Source organism: Eutrigla gurnardus, assembly GCF_963514095.1.
Source record: "Eutrigla gurnardus genome assembly, chromosome: 2".
Taxonomy (NCBI): domain Eukaryota; kingdom Metazoa; phylum Chordata; class Actinopteri; order Perciformes; family Triglidae; genus Eutrigla; species Eutrigla gurnardus.
This window is the reverse complement of record NC_139916.1, coordinates 15,806,594-15,822,945: the sequence shown is the minus strand read 5'-3', so window position 1 is coordinate 15,822,945 and position 16,352 is coordinate 15,806,594. Positions and strand designations below refer to the sequence as shown.

The window sequence follows — 16,352 nt, the reverse complement described above, 5'->3', positions numbered from 1 at the left end:
GCGTTATAAGTAGCGGCGTTAGTAACGCCGTTACTTTTTTCAGTAACGAGTAATCTATTTGATTACTCATCTCATTATTATAACGCAGTTATCGTTACTGCCAAAAAATTTGTCGCGTTACTTCATTGAAGGCAGAAAAAACAAATGTTACGCTATAGTAAACAGAGACACGTCAAGCACTAGGACCAGGCGGAAAACAAGTAGCAATAGAAAACTAGAAGAACTACTAGAAAACACAGTGAACTGAAAGAGTTAGTTTTATTAAAGATACTTTTGCCCCCCCACCTCTGAAATCAAAATGTCCTCCTTGCACACAACATTACGTAAAAACTTACATACAGTATATCTACTGTTTTTTCCCCCTAATTTACACTACAAAGAGTAAATATATTTATTATTTATTTTTGGTACATTGCTTAACAAGCATAATTTCATTTTGCTTAGTTGTGACCTGTTGAGGTGCAATAAATATCAAAAGTTCCAAAAGATATATCGTGTGATTTTTACCAATCCACTCTATAAGCATAGTAATTATAATATCTCCAATAAAATTGTTTAGATTTGTCCACTGTGGATTTCTGTTTGTAACGTATTGAGTATCCATTCCATTATAATATTCAGATTTATCATAAATAATTGAACACGCACATGTATTTTAAGTTCCGTCAAAGAGGGATGGAGATGGGGTCCAAATTATTTGACACGTCAGTATTTAAAAATTATTTGAAAGTAACGCAATAGTTACTTTCCAAAGTAACTAGGTACTTTTAGAATTTGTAACTCAGTAGGTACTTTAGTTATTTTCTGGGAGAAGTAATTAGTACTTTAACTAGTTACTTTTTTAGAGTAACTTGCCCAACACTGCTTTTAAAGCCCATACCCGAAAGACCCTGGACCAGGAGCTGGCGAAGGAGGTCCTGAGAAAACAGGTCTCCAGCAACCAGCAGCTGTCAAATGACCTCCAGACTGCTGAGGAGGACAACAAAGACCTCCGAGCTGAATTAGTTCAGCTAAAGGCAGAACTCGAGCAGAGGACCCTGGACCAGGAGCTGGCGAAGGAGGCCCTGAGAAAACAGGTCTCCACCAACCAGCAGCTGTCAAATGACCTCCAGACTGCTGAGGAGGACAACAAGGACCTCCGGGCTGAATTATCTCAGCTAAAGGCAGAACTCCAGCAGAGGACCCTGGCGAAGGAACCAGAAGACATCGAGGTTGTAAATGGTGGTGCTCTTCAGGGAGCTGAGGAGCTGCACCAGATCTCACCCGACCAGCTGGTGACTGAGCTCCAGGTCGAAAGCCTCGAGCAGAGTCTTCCTTCTGTGGAGCTGCCAGAGGAGGTGCAGCTCCCCAAGAAGAAGAAATCTCTCTTCAAGAGGTTCAGACACAGTATCGGTCTGCGCAAAAGGCGTTGAACTGGTGCTGTGTCCCAATTTGGCCCTAAATTTATAATTCAGAAAATAATGTATGCTGTAAAAAAAAAAAAAAAAAAAAAAATACAGCTATATATTATTATAAAAAAAAGGGCGGCACAGTGAATTGTACTGTGTCGTGTGGGTTTCCCCCGGGAGCTCCGGTTTCCCCCCACTAGAAAAAAAAACAATTTGGCCCCAAATTAAATATCTCCTCATCCCCTCCCCTCTCCCCTGTTATCCCCTCCCATGTGGGTTTTCCTCCGGGTGCTCCGGTTTCCCACAACTAAAAAAAAAAACCTTTCCGGGAACCATCACCTTAACGCGGTGGAGAGGTTTGCGTGTCCCTATGACCCTGAGGGCTTTTTTGTCTGGAGCTTTGTGCTCCTGGTAGGGTTACCCATGGCAAATTGCTCTCAGGTGAGGGGCCAGACTAAGAATGGTTCATAAGACCCCATAATAACCTAGGAAGAAGAGGAGTGACCCGGCCCGGAGGAAGCCCAGGGCCCCCGTCTGGAGCCAGGCCCGGAGGGAGGGCCCGGAGGGAGGGCCCGTCAGCGAGCGCCTGGTGGCCGTCATGCCACAGAGCCGGCTGGGCACAGCAGAAGAAGAAGAAGAAGACTCAAAGAAATGCGTTACACCCATCCTGCAACACCTTCACTGGCTCCCAATAAAGCAGCATATCCACTTCAAGATCCTCCTCATCATTTACAAAGCTCTCAATAATCTGATCAATAAAATGTATTATTATTATTGTTGTTATTATTACTATTGGATTAGAATTGGGTGATAATGTTTTGCTATATGATTTACAACCAGTCAAACCAAAAAAGGGAACAGTAAACTTAAACGTAGCAATAGAAAACTAGAAGAACTACTAGAAAACACAGTGAACTGAAAGAGTTAGTTTTATTAAAAATACTTTTGTCCCCCCCACCTCTGAAATCAAAATTTCGTCCTTGCATGTTCGTGCTAATAAACTAGCACCTGGTCGCTTTGTTTTTATGGCAGTCGAGAGCCAGAAACATCACTTTGACCAATAGGAGCACAGAGCGATCTGCCGCTAGGGTTGCAAAATTCCGGGAATTTTCAAAAGTGGAAACTTTCCATGGGAATTTATGGGAATTAATGGGAATTTATAGGAATTTATGGGAATAAACAGGAATAAACTGGGAATTTTTAAAATTGATGGTTGGCTCTTCAAAGGGGACTTAAATATATTTGAGGAAAGTTATTTTGTGGAATAATCTTGACTAAAACAAACAGATGCCATTCAAATACACTTGAATATCCATGCCATTCCTCAACCACATGCACAGAGCACTGCTTAGTGCATGGCTATTGAGACCACACCCCCTACTGGCACTGTGTATGCCTCCATCACATGTACAGAAGATCACTAGAAATCGAAATTTACTCCTTGCACACAACATTACGTAAAAACGTACATACAGTATATCTACTGTTTTCCCCCCTAATTTACACTACAAAGAGTAAATATATTTATTATTTATTTTTGGTACATTGCTTAACAAGCATAATTTCATTTTGCTTAGTTGTGACCTGTTGAGGTGCAATAAATATCAAAAGTTCCAAAAGATATATCGTGTGATTTTTACCAATCCACTCTATAAGCATAGTAATTATAATATCTCCAATAAAATTGTTTAGATTTGTCCACTGTGGATTTCTGTTTGTAACGTATTGAGTATCCATTCCATTATAATATTCAGATTTATCATAAATAATTGAACACGCACATGTATTTTAAGTTCCGTCAAAGAGGGATGGAGATGGGGTCCAAATTATTTGACACGTCAGTATTTAAAAATTATTTGAAAGTAACACAATAATTACTTTCCAAAGTAACTAGGTACTTTTAGAATTTGTAACTCAGTAACTACTTTAGTTATTTTCTGGGAGAAGTAACTAGTACTTTAACTAGTAACTTGCCCAACACTGTTCATATCATATGCAAAGTAGAATTTGTCAATCAGCAACATGTTTTATACAGCCGTTTGAGGCCCTGTCCTCAATATAGTGCCAACAGCTATTTGCCCGTGAGCTACAATATGTTAATGAAATATTTATTCATTTTATGAATTGTAAAATAGTATTATTACAATGACAAGTTAAAAACCTAAAGAATATATACCGGTATGCACCATTGATTGCTTTGTTTACACATTAACGTTGGGGGCGGATCATGTTTTCTATTTCAATGTGTTCATTGGCTATTGGAGTGATTGACGTGTATTCCGCGCATGCGCATCATATGAGGAAGTCCTCCAGGATAGTTGTTGTCCTTTCAGACTGAAAAGCGACCCGAAAGGTAAGCTGCTCTCTACATACTCCCAGCATCAACGCAGACGGAATAAACCGTCTTCCACTCCTTTCGCCGTCGTGGAAGATTAAATAGTCGGACTTAGGTCAGTTTCTAACAATATTTTTTACTTGGCGGAACTCGAGTGATGATGTTTCGCCACTGAGTTCTTGACGAAGTTCTGAACGGTGAATACGTGGCTGTAGCTCGGTCATAAACTGGACGTGTCTCTCCTTTTTAAAACTGCTGAATTAACGCGAGAGTAAATGTGTTTCTTTGCTATTGTTGTAATTGTCCAGAGTTCCAGTCGCTCACACAGGGCTGCGTCATACGGTGACAGGTAAAGCTTTAGCGGAAGTTGTTTGAGTTTGTTGTTTACGTATTATACAGTATAGAAGCGCATCGGTAAATTACACTGAACAAACCCGTCTTCTCATATGTCATGTTTTAAGAAACCCCCCAGGAAATAGTTCTCTTTAATAGAATTCTCCTGTTGCCCGAGGGACTGACGTGTCCGAGTGCTGTCAGTGATGCGAGCAGAGATGTCATCATTAAATCTAACGTAACAGAGTTTTTAAGTGTGCAACAGCGGTCAAGACAATGGGACAGATATGACGAATCACATCATCTGCCTGTCTCTGTCTCCTTCGAGGCAAAGGTAGCATTGGTAAACTGGGATATCGGTAATAAGAGATACATTGGCACATTTGGATATCGTGTGCGCCTGATTACATGTAGTGTGTCAACAAGTGATGAAAGGTTTTTTTCTTTGAGCGTCAAAGGCCATTAAAAAAACCGTTTTTTACACCTTTTACTTTTGGACTGTTGGTCAGACAAAATAAGACATAAGAAAATACCACATTGGGCTTTCGGAGTTGGCAAAATATTTGTTTTTACATGTCATAGACAAAGCAATTAATCTGAAGTGAACTACTGAACTGATTCCCGTGAAGCTTGGAGATTTGCCAGTTTACACATGAGGGATAAGTATAGGAATGTGTTTAATACATTAGTAACGGCATGCTGCTACAGATGAAAACATTTGATCCTTGCACATCAGTTATTAACCCCCTCCACGTTCCCTTCTACTGCTGCCCTACATTTTTTCATCTGTTACTGCCATTGCCATTGTTACTGCACACTTTTGTTCTTCTGACTTTCTAAATCAAGCTGACCTGGCAGTTTCAATCAGGCATCAATCTAAATCAAATTCAGATAGAAGCCTGACTGGGCACAGTCTCGTTTTGGTAGACATTGTTTTCAACTAGGGCCTACCTTTCTGCTGTGTCCTCTTCCATAGTCAGCACGGGAAGTGATATCCATCCCATTTTATTAAGTTATTTGCTTGAGTTCCTCCCAACTCCGTTTCGGCTGTGACACTTTCCAGTATTGCTGGAGCTTGACTGCTGGAGAGTCCCCTCAGCTTTGATGGCCCAGAGAGCTGTGGTCAAGCCCAGAAACTGTTGGTTGATCGGTTTGTGTGTGTGCGTTTTCATGCCAAGCCTGTTTGAATAGCCTGTCCGAGCCTTTCAGAAACTGCTGGTCTGGCTGTCATGTGCAGTGCAAGTGGGGAAGTATGAATTCATTGTGACAGGAGGGTGTTTAGATGCTTGTGAAATTGTGTGAGATAGAGGAAGCATCGGTGTGTGACTGAGTATACTGGGATTCTCTCATAGCTCAGAACAGAAAGGACTAGTGTGCTGTCATCTCTGATGACCACTGATCAAGTGGAAAGCCCTAATTTAGCTTAACAGCTCGATTGTACGAACTTTAGTAGCTACATCTCCTTTGTCAAAGCAAGCAAAATGTAGCCTAACATCTACAGAAAGATATTGGGATGCAGGGGGTAAGTGGCCTTAGCCTTGAGAGGCCGCCGGGCATTCTGGGGAATGGAGTTTGCAGGCTCTTGTTGAGGAAATGGAGGTGAAGTTTCTCGAGACTGTTCCTGAGTTCTGGTGGTGGGAAAAGCCTTGATAGTGGCGTCGTATGGCTGAAGGGAGGTCAAGGGAACACAGCCTGGTTGGGAAGGGACATCTGCATCCTTCAATGTGGGTAAGACTTGAGATGAGTAATGTGGACTTCAGACAGATGATGCTGTTGACGGATGTGATTCATTGTCTAGGTGTGTCACTGTTTTCAGAACTCAACTGGGTTGTTAAGACTATATTGGATATTCTGAGGCTCATGAGTATGATGGCTCCTGAAATATCGTGTCACTTGTGTTACTAAGTTGTGTCAACAATAAGGAAACATTAACCCTCCCAAAGGATGACTTTATTACCGAGCTGTGGTTTTGATAATATCAATAATAATAATTATATATTAATTTTTTATGCTGATTTTAAGCGTTCAAATTGTACATTCCTATTATTACACTGAAGGTTACGTCTTCACGCCTCCAGTTTGTGGCTTCAGTTTTTTGCAGGATGAAAATATTCACTTCAGGTTCATTTTGATTTCCATTTAAAGACTATTACATGGTAGCAGGCTCTGATTAAGAAGCACTGTCTGGACATGAAGCTGTTATAACTTATTGAGATAACACACTTGTTTCTAAATACCACAGAAGCTACTTTGGCAGTCTTGCAATGCTGATACGGGCTCAAACTAGACCAAACGTGATGATCCTAGCCTTTGGCAACGTTGGACTTCTTGACTTACTAAAGCTCTTTGTTGTTGCATATGTGTTGTGCATCTTAACATACTGGGAGGAATTGTATTTGAAAATAAGCGAGTTATATTTTGCATTGTGTCTAGTGAACCCTTTCACATAATACTCATGCCAGGCCAAAAATAATAACTTCACTAGTTCCTATTGTCTTATAGTTACTTACCTCTAGATACACGTGTCTACTAAATCTCATCAGCCCTCCTAGCTGTCGACCTTTATCCCATTAGTCATGATCATGATTCGATTCCAAAGGTCAATATTGTTTCTTAAAACATAAAAATGTGTCTCCCTTGCAATCATTCAAGGGACATTGTGAAAAAAGTGTCAAACCGCAGACAACAGAAAATACTGAATGCAAACACTTTTTGTTCCATGTCCGGAACTTGGCCTCGCCGTTCTCACTTCTTGTTTTTTTTCTGTTTCCAGTCCCAAACCATGAATATTGTGGGCCAGTTGGCTGAGACGGTGTTTGTGACCGTGAAGGAGCTGTACCGTGGCCTTAACCCCGCCACTCTCACCGGAGGGATCGATGTCATCGTGGTGCGCCAGCCTGATGGGTCGTTCCAGTGTTCTCCCTTTCACGTCCGCTTCGGCAAGCTGGGTGTGCTGCGCTCCAAGGAGAAAATTGTCAGTGTTTTTTCTGTCTTCATTGAATAATTTTAGCTGCAGTTATATTTTGTTGCTTTGTCTTTGAAACATACATGCATCACTGTGATTTTAGGTGGACATTGAGATAAATGGAGAATCTGTTGACCTGCACATGAAGCTGGGTGACAATGGAGAAGCTTTTTTTGTGGAGGAAAATGAAAACAAGGAGGTAATAAGATGATCATTGGCCATTTATCAATCCTTTGCTAATACAGCATTAATTGGACAATCTGCTATCTTTAACTCATCATTGCATTCTTTTCTCAGGCCCAGGTCCCAGCACATTTGTGCACCTCCCCAATTCCTCATGAGGCACCCGAGGAGATCGAGGAGAACCCTGAGGGATCTTTCATTGTCGGGTCTGGTGCCCGCAGGAAGAAACGCCGTCGCAAACGAATGCGCTCCGATACTCACCTGAGAGAAGAGGCCAGCTCTTCGTCAGATGAGAGAGAAAGAGAAAAGGAGTGGGAGCGAGAAAGTGATCCGGCTGGGCAGGATAGTCCTGCTAAAGAAGAGCCCGTCACACCACTGCTTGTCAGGTCAGTGACTAAAGAAGAGCAAAGAGCTTCATCGATAATAACTTGCTGAAATTATAATGCTTTTGCTTTTACTTATTTGCTTTTATTTAAAATCGCTTGTATTTTTACTGCCATTGTTATATTTCAGTAAAGGTGGCATAGTATTCAGCATTTTAGTCACTATTAAATGATCTGCTGCCAGAACTAAACAATGAGCAGAAAGCAGCTGACTGCTAACTGCTGTGATGTTGATTCTTAGTGGGATTGTCAATATGAGCACCCTTTTAGTCATGTCGTTCAGTGTTCACACATTCAAAGATAACATGGTATCTCCTTACATGTGTTACAGTAAATCAGTGTACTACTCGCTGTCTGAGGAGCCAAGTGAGGAGCTGGGGGTCTCACAGACCAGAGAAACTCATCCACACTCAGATGGAGAGCAGTCACCCTTGGAAAAGTGAGGAAGGTTCATCTTTACAATGAATGAATGTATGAATTTATTTATTTGCATTGAGCAGCCTCACTGGGGAAGATTGAGAATCAGTGTCAGTTGACAGAGATGAAGCATTATTAATTTATTCAGTTAATTATTTTTTTGTTCTTTATCTATTTCTCCTTCACAGCAGTGTGTTCTTGAGCCGGTCATCCTCTCCTAAGAGCGACTCTGAGCTTCTGGTTAAACCCCAAGAGTCCTCTGGGCCTCAGATGCAGTGGAACTGGGGAGGTTTCCCCATGGTATGGCAACACACACACACACACACACACACACACACACACACACAATATAATGCTGTAGATTACACATTATCATGCTGACACACTGTCTCCAATTGCTTTCTCTGCCCCGCCCCCTCACAGCTGTGTCAATCTGAGAGGACACCAGTGGAGTTACAGCGCATCCCGCCTTCCGGCAGTTCTCATTTCCGCACCATTGAGAGACAGGACTCCTTTGACATGGGCTACGAGCCTGTGATCACCTGTGGGAAAGTGGGTAGTGTAACAGTGGTCAGGCCACAGCCCAGGACGCAGTCCCTAGACCTAGGTAACCAAACAATACTAACCAGCCCTTTATCTGGGAACATAAACTCTCACATTGCCCATTCCATCCCCAGTGACCCCTCTGGGTCTTGTGCACCCCCAGCGACGACTAACATGGACTTGACACAGGCACTAGAATCCACATTAGGGGAAGAAGACAACAGAGACTCGCTTGCTGATCTTATTAATGGCACATGTTCTCTTGCGAACAAAGATACTTGCACCGGAGTCGACGGTGAGACTAAACCAAACGATACACAAATACACCTCATAAAAGAAAGCGAAGGCTGCACAGTCACTGCAACAAGTCCGAGTATTACAGAGTCCTCAAATCCACGAGAGGAGGGTGCCTTATCGGAGCAGAGTGAACAGGGTTCCACCGGTAGTGCCCCTGTCAGCGAGGGGGACAGCGGGATAGACCCCTGTGCTGAAGGAGGGGAGGAGGACGGCGGAGCAGGCGGGACTGAAGGCTCTGCAGGCTCACTGACCAACAAAACACCGGGGTCAGGAAACTCTTCAGAGGCATCCTCCAAAGCAGAGCAACAGGACAAGAAGAAAGGTGATGTGTTTTTGTGTCCTTCCTCTTCACTTGTGTTCAAGGTCTCGTTTTAGACTCTGTGTTAAAATAATTCCGTTTGTGTCGGTGGGCACTAATTGGGATTGTGTGTCATTTTGTTGCAGGTAAACGTAATCACCATTTAGGACCAACAGATATTTACTTGGATGATCTGACAAAGTTAGACCCTGAGGTGGCTGCACTCTACTTCCCCAAGAGGTAAGATTACGCACTATGAATATTTTTCATCAATATGAATGGCTAAATTTGAATTAAGTATGAACATTTTACACAGGTTAATTAATTGAAGGCAGTGATTCAATAATTCCCACAGGGTTTGATTTCCATCTAAACAACTCAATAACCCAATAATCATGCTGTGCTATTTATGTTGTGTGCTGTCTGTGTTGCCCTTTATTGGGGCGAATAATGAGTGTCTGTTGCCCCCTGCAGTGAGGCAGAGGGAGCATCTCAGCCCGGGGCAGAGCAGGGCTCCTTCTCCGAGAGCCAGTCGCCTCAGTCAGTGGGCAGCGGGGCCATGGACAGCGGTACCGAGTATCTGTCAGACTCCACCTCCTACAACATGGACATCAGCATGTCTCTCTGCGGGCAAGAGGGGGACACCAGCCAAATCTCCAAAGGTTAGTCAGAGTTAATATGCCTGGTGGTCTGAGTGTACAATGTGCTGGAACATGAAGCAATAGGCTGGTTCTCCGAGAAGAGTAAAATCCCTTGTCGTGTTTGCCGTTAATCCAGAAAAGTTTATGGAGCACATTGTGACGTACCAGGATTTTGCCAACAATCCAGGAATTATTGAGGATCCAAGCCTTGTGATCTGCATCAACTCAAAGTAAGATACCATATTTATTTGTTTGCAATTATAATTTGCATCCATGTTTATATATTTTTTTTTTTAGATTATGTTTTTATACGGTAATTTTTAACAAGTTAATGCCCATGATTGTTCATCAGCTGGCTTTCATATATTTCATTTCACTTCACAGCTATTATAACTGGGCAGTGGCTGCTCCAATGGTCTTGTCAATGACAACATTCCAGAAAAGCCTACCCAAGGTATTTTATTATTTCTACACCACAATAATATTAATTATATAGGCTTCCTTAATGTCGATTAACAAACTGATCAAGCTTACAACTGAGTTCTTTTGATTGATTCACAAGTATAAAAGAGATACGATCATAGTAAGACGGTGAATATGATGAAATAATTCATATAATTACTGCCTTCTTTTTGTGCCTTTGTGTGTCATATAGAGTGCGATAGAGCGGCTGGTGAAAGACAAAATGCCCAAAAAGTCTGGACGCTGGTGGTTCTCCTGGAGGAGACGAGACATGGACAATAGCCAGGTACATTCTTTGGAATTGCTGCTAATGGTTATTTATGAAGTTGTGGTGGGGAGCCTGCAAGAAAAGAAATGTTTGCACGTGCAATGGTTACATGCAGTAATCTCCACGGCCTGGCGAGGGTTGGTTTCATGCCATGTCTATGGAAGACATAAAGTGAGTAATTGTAGAGATGGACATAATTTAAGCGGTAGTGCAGAATCAGCTGGTCTGTTGTGTAAATAACACTTTCTCCACATGACATTGTTGTTGGTTACAATGTGTCTGATAATGTTTTCTCCTTGTTTTTCAGCAAAAGAACTCAAAGGATGAGCAGGAGGAGGCACTGGCAAGTGTTTCTTCCACAGTACAGTAAGTCTCATCATTAAGAAATGATCTAACACAAGTTCATAACCATTATGTTATACCACATGTTGTGTTTCAGCTGATCCCGCTGATCCACAGCTGTTCTTGCTAATCTGTGGAGTGTACTTAAGATCATTTAAACGTATTACTGGAAGGACTACTAATAGGACTGCATCTTTAGTCAACCTTATTTATTTGCTGTCGTAAAGCACATAATTGACCAGATCTGTAAATAAGGCAAACGTTTGGCCTGAAATACTGTTTTTTTGGGGAGGTGCATGTCACATTTTAGATGGATTTTCTACCGGCTGTGAAGTCTCTTCACTTAGGCAACACAACACAATTACTGTTAAATTGGGGCAAACTCATTATTCAATTTACAGTGTGTTCTGTATCAATTCAAACTGCCAACATGTAGTTTATCTCTGCGCCACCAGAGTGTACCAAAGCACTCTCCATATAGCACATTAACCAATAAATATTCTCAAAAACAAGTGTCACTCAACTATAATTCAGTCTCTGACAAAATGAAAGTTTAATATATCTGACAGCCGATCAATAATACAGATCAGCATGTGGGATTTCACGAGATCATTTTATTATATTATATTAAATATGAATAATTACATTTACTGATATATATTATATTATATATCAGTGTTTGTGAGTTATTATTATTATCAGTAAAAATGTGGTGACAGAGAAATTAAACTAAAACACAAACCATCATTTGGATGTTGATTCCCCAGAGCCACATTGGATGACGTGTACAGTGATGAGGTGGCGGGCCTCGGCCGAAAAGCCATGATTCCTTCCAGCCTATCGGTTGAAACCCTGAACGCTACTCAGTGTGTCGCCCAGATCTACCGCAAATCACTTCGTCTGACCTCTAACCAGATAGTAAGACAGTAAACGTTCACACACCCACATGGAAGTCTCAGTCGGTTGTCTAATGTGTGTCGAGGATGATCCAACTCTCTCTTTCCTCATAATCAGGAGCGCTTAAACCTGCGTGAAGGAGCCAACAAGGTGGTGTTCAGTGTCACCACACAATACCAAGGCACCTGTCGCTGTGAGGCTGCTATCTACCTGTGGAACTGGGACGATCGCGTCATCATATCAGACATAGACGGCACCATCACTAAGTAAGAACAACCGCTTTGCTCTCACACTGACGTGTATTGATGACGATTGGATCCAAAGCGATTCACAGTTCCTGATCACTATGAAAGATGTATTATAGGACATTGTTTGAACTCCATTGTCACAGCATTATGAGTAGTGTTCACTGTTTGTCTCCTGCAGGTCTGATGCTCTGGGTCATATTCTACCTCAGTTTGGAAAAGACTGGACACACAAAGGCATCGCTAAACTCTACCACAAAATACACAAGTATGTGAAATGACTTCTTTGGAAACATACAATCAGCAGTCAACAAACAGCCAGTGTGTAACTGAACCTTCATACGCATTACTCACATGGTAACAAGCCAAAACAGATCAAATGTGTTCACTGTTGATGATTTCATTCTGATGTTATTGTAGTTACGACTGAGTGTTTAATCTGCATTGCCAGATGTTCCCCTGTTTTCCCCCCATTTATTGCTGTGCTCTTAAAATGAGCTCAGCTGTTGGGGTAATTGAAAAAAGATTGACTTTGTTGCACGTATCCAAGGAGACGGAACACAAATATGTTGTTGAAAGTATTGAGGGAAAGAATTTAATGCTGTAGGTCAGCTCAATAACAAGTTGAAAAAAAATTTCAGCCACATTTTTCTCATTTGGTTTTCTAAAACTAAAATGGTAATATGGTTGCTATTTTCTTGCAGAAATGGCTATAAGTTCCTGTATTGTTCAGCGCGGGCCATAGGTATGGCTGCCATCACTAAGGACTACCTTCAGTGGGTCAATGACAAAGGCATTGTCCTCCCTCAAGGCCCAGTGCTGTTGGCTCCTAGCAGCCTCTTTTCAGCACTACACAGGTAACAACAATGAACTATTTCACAAATATTGTCCTACAATGCACTGTAGCGTTAATTTATTTAATTAAAAGAATGCATGATATACCTGCATGAAGTATCACAGCTCTACACTGTGTGTGAGAAAATGTTGTTGAATGTCAATGCAATGTTCTGCTGGCCTCTAGTGGCCACTCCTCTATATCAAAGAGGCCACTCTGCTCTGCTGAATGTATGCAAGCAGACAAACACTTGAACAGATGAACAGATGTCCATTTTGACTATGATCTGTCTGTCCTGACCTCTGCAGAGAGGTTATTGAGAAGAAGCCGGAGGTTTTTAAAATTGCCTGTCTCAGCGACATCAAGGACCTGTTCAATCCACAGAGAAATCCCTTCTACGCGGCCTTCGGCAACAGAACTAATGTAAGCAATGCTGCAGGATGGCTATTTTATACAGCAGTAACATTCTTCAAAGCAGTAACAGTAACATTATTCAAACAGGTCTTTTTAGGTTAGGGTGCTAAGGTGCGTATTTGGCAGTAATAGTAGCCTGTGGCACAAACCTGGGAATCATAATCATAAAACAACATGCCTGTTAGAAATGACACATACATGTGTTTAAAATAAATGTTTGACATAGTATTTTTTTTTTTAAATATACACCCCCTGTAATACACCCCAGCAGGTAGAAGTGAAGTGTGAGAAATGTGGCATTTGCTTGTTTGATATAAAGTAAACACTGACTCATAATTCATGTTTATGGATCATATAGCCAAACAATCTTTTTATTGCACATAGATACTGCAGAGGTTAAAGTCACACTGAAGCGAGTCTGTCTAACTTTATTGTTTTGCTGCCTTTCATTTTGCAGGATGCTTTTGCCTATAAGCAGGTTGGGGTGCCTGATACCAGGTTATTTACTGTCAACCCAAAAGGAGAGCTCATCCAGGAGAGGACTAAAGTCAACAAGTCCTCGTAAGTATGCATCAGAACAGATATAAAATCCCCCAGCCACATAGATTCTGCGCTTGCACTCGAATAGTCTGTTTTGCTTCGGAAGGTTTAAATGACCCTGACTGATGAAATTATCCTGAGTATTCATCTCTGCCGTGCTCATGTCATATCAGATTTCTCAACTGTTTATCACGTGACATAGTACAATTAACTAGTTGATGACAGTAAATTACAGTCCAAAGACTACAAAGCTGGCATTCTCAGAAGGCTATTTTCTAATGGTAACGGCACTGATCAACATTAGCATGTAAGCAGAAGTAGCATGATAACCGTGATATATCTGTGAGATGACATTTACTTTACACGATTACTGAGCGTAAGCACATATGGTTATTGCCGTTACAATGTAATTACTGAGATTGCCGCAGGTACGTTGGACTGTAACAATAATTTGAAAAATCTTAGTACTTAATGTCCTGGACATTTAAAGCATCAAGAGATTTGTATGCCTTTAGTTTTTCCTTTGTATCGATTCTGGGGTTTTTCCACCAGATGTAGGAAGTTGTCCAGCCACTGTAACGTAGGCCGTTTAGTTGAATCCCAACAGTGAGTACAGGTGAGGAAACTCACCCCATAGTACAGTTCAGAGATGAATGTAAGCATGAAATCATTCATTCTATTAAGTCAGGATTTCAGTCTAGAGTCTGGTCTTCAAATTGGTAGTTTTTACTATTTTCCACCAGATTGAGACACATTTGATGTGTTTTTTTTCCTTTATTTCTGAATCAAAATAAAGCAATAGGCTATTAGGAGGCAAAAAAAGGAACGCGGCTAATTATGCCCGTAAATAACTTTTGACGTTGCATTATTACGTAGCCTAGCGTAAGTGCAGTCGGATACTCTTAGCGCTGAGTTTGTCCTAAGTCCTCATGAATTCTCCTTCACATCTTTCCTTGACCTCATGACGTTTTGCATCGAGGTAAGGAAAAGACATTCACTTTCACAGGTGTATGTTTATTAATTGAATTCTCAGTAAGCTCCTTTGTGTTTTGCAGGTACAGCCACCTAAGTGAGTTGGTTGAACATTTCTTCCCCATGCTCTCTTTTGGGGGAAGCACATCCTCTGCTTTGGACTGTCCTGAGTACAGCAGTTTCTCCTATTGGAAGGAGCCTCTGCCAGAACTGGACCTGGATGCACTGCTGTAGAGACATCCCAACATCTACCAAAAAAACACACATGCATTTTAAAGCAAGCACATATGCACATTCACTCCGTTTATTCTTTCTTTTTCAAGGAATTGAAAGGATTTTTCCCAGCATGCCTGAATATTGCCTTCAATAGGCATACCGACTGATGTGCCTGTATATTAAACACCAAATAAACTAGAACAGAGAGAACCAACTGTCTAGTCTGAACAAAATAAGTCAAAATAAGTGTACAAAACTGTATGCAGTACTTTATCTCAGTTCGGACTATGGCTGTTAACACAATATTTTGCTAATGCGAAATCCAACAGTGAACATGACACAACTGGACAAATATGCCTTTGAACTGTTTCTGAGGTTTTTTGTCATTGTGTAGACCAGCATCATGGGAATTCAGAAATATGAATTTAAACTGTGTTGATATATCTCTCAACACTGTCTTAATCTGCAGCTCTACAGACCAAAAGCACATTTATGTAGATGCAGAGCTGTGCTAGATACGTATAAAGGAGCTCATGCACAAAGCTCAAACACACCCAGGTACATACAGCTACAAAACAAACATGTTATCCTTGTGTGTCACTGGCAAAAAGAGTATCGTTGGTTGCTTTTTTAAAAATGTTTATAGCTAGGTGTACCAAATATGGTGTTAGAACAATGCTTTGTATTACTTTAGAGTTGGTTTTGTTTGTAGTACATATGAGCTAACTAGGGTTTGCCCTGATCATTATTCTGTTTTTGTCAAGCACAATAGTGTATGCTAATTACATTTGATTTGCCTGAATTATAAGTAATCGGAGCCTTTGGCTGGGATCCTAGGTGCCGAATGAAAGCCTGCAGATGAATGTGGAGTAGGAGTTGATTATTATTTTCTGAATACCTGAGGATTTCAATAACTTAATCTGAGAATTTAAACTACAACATGCAGATTTCACATATCTTCCTCCCAGGAAGCCGACCACACTACCACGTTTAGAAATGTTTGTACATGAAAGCAGAGGTGGGTTAGAGTTACAGTGACCTTTATTGCAGAGAAGTGGAAACGGACCTTTGAGAGTAACAGTATTGGTTTAACCCGCAGCTGTGTCTTTGCCCTTTGTACGACACCATGATGACGATGACTGTTATATTTATTATATTTGCATATTTGTTTAACCTGTGTTGAGGTGCATTGGAGTTTATGATTTTGCCCTTTTAAACCAATTGTAAAGAAATATAAATAAATTAAAATACACCACTATCTGTTTTTTGTCCGCCTGTGTTAATGTGAAATTATCAATCATTATTAGTAATTAATTGCAAGACTGCAAATGTTGCTATCACTGCATATATGTTTTGCTTTCTTACTATATTCTGTACA

At 41.1% G+C, this 16,352-nt stretch overlaps 1 protein-coding gene across 3 annotated transcripts; it reads left to right on the top strand.

Annotated features, from left to right (window-relative positions):
* Window positions 1-3,682: 3,682 nt before the first annotated feature.
* On the top strand, window positions 3,683-16,232 carry LOC311026917 (phosphatidate phosphatase LPIN2). Of its 3 annotated transcripts, none has more exons than XM_084030639.1 (20): window positions 3,683-3,741; window positions 6,830-7,030; window positions 7,125-7,220; window positions 7,319-7,590; window positions 7,919-8,026; window positions 8,193-8,304; window positions 8,428-9,166; window positions 9,289-9,382; window positions 9,617-9,804; window positions 9,920-10,013; window positions 10,168-10,237; window positions 10,439-10,531; window positions 10,821-10,879; window positions 11,623-11,773; window positions 11,870-12,018; window positions 12,179-12,265; window positions 12,702-12,854; window positions 13,141-13,255; window positions 13,704-13,807; window positions 14,842-16,232. In XM_084030639.1, the coding sequence occupies exons 2-20, from the start codon at window positions 6,839-6,841 to the stop codon at window positions 14,990-14,992; spliced, it is 3,027 nt and encodes a 1,008-aa protein (XP_083886765.1). In that variant the 5' UTR covers window positions 3,683-3,741; window positions 6,830-6,838; the 3' UTR covers window positions 14,993-16,232. The 3 variants fall into 3 exon arrangements, with proteins under 3 accessions (XP_083886765.1, XP_083886764.1, XP_083886763.1); XM_084030638.1 differs by having other exon boundaries at window positions 3,734-3,838; XM_084030637.1 differs by lacking the exon at window positions 3,683-3,741 and adding an exon at window positions 5,641-5,784.
* The last annotated feature ends 120 nt before the right edge of the window (window positions 16,233-16,352 follow it).

Coding starts and splice junctions, on each gene's coding strand:
- LOC311026917 (XM_084030637.1), top strand. CDS start 5,719: ATGGCTGAAGGGAGGTCAAGGGAACACAGCCTGGTTGGGAAGGGACAT. Junction 11,774..11,869: donor GTCTGACCTCTAACCAGATA/GTAAGACAGTAA, acceptor CCTCATAATCAG/GAGCGCTTAAACCTGCGTGA. Junction 12,266..12,701: donor CTCTACCACAAAATACACAA/GTATGTGAAATG, acceptor ATTTTCTTGCAG/AAATGGCTATAAGTTCCTGT.